The sequence below is a fragment of the Anarhichas minor genome, unplaced genomic scaffold, assembly GCF_050575085.1.
Source record: "Anarhichas minor isolate MPS153535 unplaced genomic scaffold, ASM5057508v1 ptg000073l, whole genome shotgun sequence".
Lineage (NCBI taxonomy): Eukaryota > Metazoa > Chordata > Actinopteri > Perciformes > Anarhichadidae > Anarhichas > Anarhichas minor.
In genome coordinates this window covers 6,502,417-6,508,416 of record NW_027466519.1, presented here as the reverse complement: position 1 = coordinate 6,508,416, position 6,000 = coordinate 6,502,417, and the positions used below count along the sequence as shown (strand labels likewise).

Below are 6,000 nucleotides of genomic sequence, written 5' to 3'. Positions count from 1 at the left end.
TATTCTTTACACAAATCCTTAGTGTTTATCTGCGTATAAGACTGAATATTCGTGACAAATGAAGATACAGCCCTATACTGTATATGTATCCTGCTAAAACTTATTTTATTCGGTAACCTCCCTTTAAGGGGTGATGTGGCTGTTCTCTGCAGTTTGTTTGTCCTCTTTGTGTCCTTTATAGGGTAAAGATCTGTACACACTGTAGCAACTTGGACTATAGTTTGTGCAAAAAGAGAAATCAGGGATATGTGACAGCAAAACATTTACAGCACGTCTATGAGAAGTGGATTATTATTACTATTATTATTAGTACAGTGAAGTTATCTATTTCCATGTGTTTTGACTTCTGTTTCCGTGTGCTGCGTTGAATAAACACTGTTGTTGTTGATCACTGTGGGTGAGGATAGCTCCCCAGCACCGGACCCCGAGGAGCTTTGAGCAAAGCTACAAAACCTGAGTGACTGTACATAAGGACAGCTAGCAGCTGTCACTGTCCGTCACACACACACACACACACTGAGCTGGTCCTCATCGAGCACAGAGCTCATGGCTGTCCCTGGCTGAGACGCACACAGTGAAAGGAACACAACAAGTGAACCAACGAGACCGTCTCCTTCACCTGCCATGGGGATCTGACCCACTTCCTTTCTGCTCATTCTGCATAGGCTACCTGTGAAAGGACCTTTCTAGAGCCAGGATGAAGGTCGGGGAAACCGTGTCAGTCTTTCTGCTGCTTGTGGTCACCTCGGCTTACGGGATACAGGGAGGTGAGTGAGGTTTCCATTTGTCTTCTTTAGCACAAGTTGTCATTTTGTAGGCTATACCTTTCTTTAATTCATTGAGGTGTATAGAAGCTGTATACAAATATTGATCGTGTCATAAGCAGAATAATAGAAGGAGGGGGTAAAAATGGACAAGGATGAGAAGATAATGCCTCAGAACATGTACGTATCTAATGGCAACAATGAATGAGGAAAACAAATATATCTCCTAGAGAGCATTCTGGCATCTGTAGTCAAATTTCTGCAAAGACTTTTTCCTAAAGAGGATGCAGGTTCTCTCCACATACTGAGATCACCTGTTTTCCACCACATCCTGCATGCAGGGAGAAGGAGAAGGTGTTTAGAGGCCTGCACGGTGTAAATGTGACTAAACTTATATCCTGCCTACAACTCTGGCATATCCTCTGAGCGGGCTGTTGTAAATGTGTTCAGGAACCGATTGGCCTCCACCTCAGCTGCAATGAATGTGCAAATATAATCAGAACCTGTTGTGTTTAGTGGGCACCATACAACCTCTATTTTCGTAACAGAACTCGTAAACTTTAACAAACTTCAGTGACTCATCTATTTTTGCCGTATGAAAGTAAAACAGCTCCAGAAATGATAAGAAAAATGGACCTCTCATGGTTCACTTAAGAATTTGATGCAGCAGCAGCAGTGAGTTCGGCCGTGGCCTCGGGACATGTGAGAATGGTTACCGTATCAAAAGGCTGGCACAGTTTTACAGTCGCATGACTGTTGACATACACTACATGTTTTATATGTAGAGTTCATGCTACAGATTGGCTCAGCAGAAAACAGGTGGCTTAGATGCTGTCACATTCTGGCCCGGGCAGATAGTGTAGCCGGGTTGGGTTGCCATGGCGCAGCGCTGGGCTTTGGCATACACCACGCTGTGCTTGTGCGTAAACAGAAGGCTGTGGACCGCACTGATCTTGTTGGGCCATATAGCATCCTGTCAGCAATAACTTGTACAAAAGGAATGAGAAAATAAAATGTACTCATCTACCAAAAACACTTTACTGCTGTTTATAAATGCAACAATGTTTTCCAAATCAGGAAAATATATACATTATATATATATATATTATATATATATATATATATATATTATATATATATATATTGTCAAAGCCACTGTCATTCTTTCTAGAGCTACCACCTCATTCCTCAGAATCCAGTACCCAAAGGTTATAGTGTGATTGTGAATCCTTATGTTGTTTATCTCACTAGTTCCAGTGTGAAACTCCCCCTAAAAACTTAAAAAGTATATTAATGTACTGGTTATACAAGCAGGATATGTGTTAAGTAGTCCTGATTTGTTTTTAACTTTTGTAAAACAACTCTCCCCCGCCCCCTCCGCCCGCTAGCTTCTTCACCCGCAGACATGAGATCGATACCAGATCCATCTTTGCACAGCTCTCTAGGAAAGAAAGCAAACAAGTGCGTTTCCATTATGTGGAACTATTTATTGCTTTAATTAAATGCAAAAAGTAAATGTGTTTATTTTAACATCAAGTTGAATGGCTTGATTGAACACAGATTTACAAGCTGCTAATATTTTGCAACAAGTGCTGTAAATCTGCATTGTTATTATTATTATATCATTTTTATTGGCTCCTTGTTGTGGTGTTTGGGGCACGGGTCAGTTGCGCAAAGCTGAGATGGATGACACAAAAGGATTTGTGTGTTGTGCTGGCTTTCATTAGCTCTGTTCTATGTCATTAAAAATGAGTCGGAGCAAACAAACACAATGGATGTTGATCATTATCATTAATGTGTCCCCGAAAAGAAGGACATCTGTCTCGTAGGCACCTCAGGTCGCTGTGGTCCCGTGAATGAGGCGGCTTTCAAGTTTCAAGAGTTCAATTTTTTCTGTTAAATGACCTGATGACAGCATGAGCCACAATTTATCCTCGGTCACAATCAAGATTTTTGACGTCTTTTGTAATTATCCACATAATGCTTTCAGTATTGTAAAGTATGTTCTCGCGGGATGAATCAAGACCACTTCTGCATTTAAATGCAGCATGATGGCTTAAAGGGGGTGTCTGCCTTTGAGCCGAAACCACTACAAACAACGGTCGACTCCCCTGCAGACATCTGATCCCCTGATGTTGCCACGAGAACAATACTATTTTTGTGTTTCTATCATTGTGGTCAAACAAGAAACAATCGAGTAAAAGAAACATGTGTCTGGTCTGCGTGATAGAATCGGAAGGGAACGTTTGTTTACGATTTGATTAAAGTGTGGAAAAAAACTAGAGGACAAACTGCAAATCAAAAGCAAACACAGAGGGATGTTACAAGTTACAGGCCTCTGTTCCAGGAAAGAAAAAGGGTCATAATGAATACGGGAGGAAATAAAACACAGAAAAAGATGCAATTACAGATTAAGAGAAAAATATTTATTCAGTGGTCATTGCAGAGAAAGGCATCAACAATGGAAACATGAAGGGCATATGCTGTAAAAGGCATTTGCAGGAGCACAATTGACAGAGCGATTCGATAAATTGCTCCCGTAGCTGTGCCTACGGTGTAGAAATGTGATAGAATCTGAATTGTAAGTCACTTTGGATAAAAGCGTCTGCTAAATGATTTTAATGTATTAAGTAGAAAATGATAGCTAAGACAAAATGGTTTATATGCACTTTCACTTGTTGGCTATAATATGTGAGGGTTTTACATTCATTTTAGGACCTACACGTACATGAAAATTACAATATACAAATCCATAATGAACACAAACAGTAAAAATACAGGAAAGTGAGTGAAAATGAGAGGCACTTCGTTTGGATCAAGAAGGCTTTTGCAATGCGTACAGTAGAGGCCAGATGTGACCACTGTAACTCTTCCGAAGCTCTTAACAGCACTGTATCTTCTGATGTCCAAACAGCATTTCATAACAAGAACCTCTCCCAAGGTGAAATCCTGGCGAGGCTCTCGTTTGCTCTAAACAATGAGTCATGTGACTGAACATGGGCGGCAGCGAAGCCCTCGCTCTTCAGATGGTGTCTGTCTGTTCAGACATAATATTGGCAATAGCAAGAGTAACATTGTGGGGAGAAAAAAAAACACATTAAGCAACAAACCCACTCAAAAACCATCCATCCATTTTCCTACGCTTATCCGGGGTCGGGTCGCGGTGGCAGCAGGCCAAGCAGGCTGACCCAGACCTCCCTCTCACCGGCAACATGTTCCAGCTCATTCTGGGGGATCCCGAGGCGTTCCCAGGCCAGCTGGGAGATGTAATCTCTACAGCGTGTTCTGGGTCTTCCCCGGGGTCTCTTCCCAGTTGGACGTGCCTGGAAAATCTCCAGTGGGAGGCGTCCAGGAGGCATCCTAATTAGATGCCCGAACCACCTCAGCTGACTCCTTTCGACGCGAAGGAGTAGCGGCTCGACTCCAAGCTCCCTCCTGATGACCGAGCTCCTTACCCTATCTCTGAGGCTGAGCCCGGCCACCCTACGGAGGAAACTCATTTCGGCCGCTTGTAGCCGCGACCTTGTCCTTCCGGTCACGACCCAGAGTTCGTGACCATAGGTGAGGGTAGGAACGTAGACCGAGTGGTAAATTGAGAGCTTTGCCTTCCGGCTCAGCTCCCTCTTCACCAAGACGGTCCGGTGCAGCGCCTGCTTTACTGCTGCAGCCGCACCGATCCACCTGTCGATCTCCCGCTCCATCTTACCCTCACTCGTGAACAAGACCCCGACTCAAAAACCAACCCGATCTTATTTTTGGTAGCGTTCTAATTTTGCAACGCACAGCGGAAGGCTGATGGGAGCGTCTTCATAGTTTTACAAGTATTTGGTCATAAACCAAAGTATCGAATAGAGAAATGTTCTGACCTGATGATGCCGCTAGGTAAAAAAGTCTATCAAAATTCATCCTGGGGGGGACATGAATGGAAATCCATCTCAAAATTGTTGAGAGTTTTCACACAAAAAACTCAACAATAACAAATCGTGGCGCTTGAAGAAAAGTCTTCGTCGAAGTCATTAGGATTCATCCTCTGGGAACCATGCATCTCGACCAAATTTCACAGCAATCCTTCCTGTAGTTAATCAAAAGACAAAAATGTCAACTTGCTGGTGGCAATGACTCTGGGATCCCCAAAGTCATTGGGAGTGATTCTCTGGGGAAAATAAATATCTGTAAAAAATGTCACAACAATCCGTCCAATAGTCGAGATATTTCAGTCAAGTGGTGATTCGACAGATGTAAGATGATGACGGCGAAATTGCCGGACTCTGGGCTCCATAACGGCAGTCCACAAACCAATGGGTGACATTACGATGACTACGTCCCCTTCTTATATACAGTCTATGCATGTAACATAAATACGCTAAGGGCTCCCAATGGAGATATGAAGGACGATTAAAGGTGATTAATCTCTAATAAAAACATGATTATGAGTATTATATTTCGTTCCTGCTAATAGATTCCCCCCGGAATGCTACACATTGGCCCTTTAATGAAGAATGCACAAGTGAGATATTTCAACTTACTTCAACCTCGGCTAAAAATATCAACCCAGTGTTTAAAACCCTGTGTTAACACCATGCCAGGGTGTCATTATGATTTACAGTAGCTCCCTTTCCATCACACATTCATAGCCAAACAGCAGCAGTGACCTGAGGTCAGGGGTGTGGAAGTGGGCTGTCGTTTCCGGCGATGTTATTGTGAAATTGTTTGTTTCACAAGAGACGAAAAAAACAAGCATAATGTCCCTTAAACCCAAATCCATTCCTTTATTCTCCTCTCTTTATCTTCTCCATTCCCTTTCCCCTCCTCTGATCTTACCTTTTCTTCTCTCCTGTTTTCTATTTTCCCTCTTCCTCTCCTCTTAGTTCACACAAAGTTCAAGGCGAGCCGTATGTCTCTGATCTGAATCCACATATAAACAGTTACCGCCTCGCCCCCATGTGCTGCTACTATCTCCCTCCATCCCTTTTCCCTTTGAACATGTCTGTTTCTTTTGTTTTTACTCCCCTTCTACTCAATATATTCACCCAGAGCAAGAAAGACCAGCTTACCTATACTTTCCTTTTAATCTTCTCTCACTTGTCTGAAAATAATCCCTCTTCTCCTTTTTCCTTCAACTCTCTTTTGGATGAATTAATATCGATCGCTTCTTTACTCTGGATTCAGCTGGTTTATATCATGGAAAAGAACAGGTGTTTCTAATGGCTTGTATAACCCTAACCCACAGAACTGG

General features: G+C 42.7%; 1 protein-coding gene across 2 annotated transcripts in view; it reads left to right on the top strand.

The window, feature by feature from the left end:
- The first annotated feature begins 697 nt into the window (after window positions 1–697).
- The window catches only part of musk (muscle, skeletal, receptor tyrosine kinase), a 93,825-nt gene continuing 88,522 nt past the window's right edge, over window positions 698–6,000 (top strand). The window contains exon 1 of one of the 2 annotated variants that reach the window (XM_076079956.1): window positions 698–757. In XM_076079956.1, coding sequence (XP_075936071.1) covers window positions 698–757 — 60 coding nt within the window. Of the gene's footprint in view, window positions 768–6,000 lie in introns of both variants that reach the window. The other variant, XM_076079955.1, reaches the window with a different exon arrangement.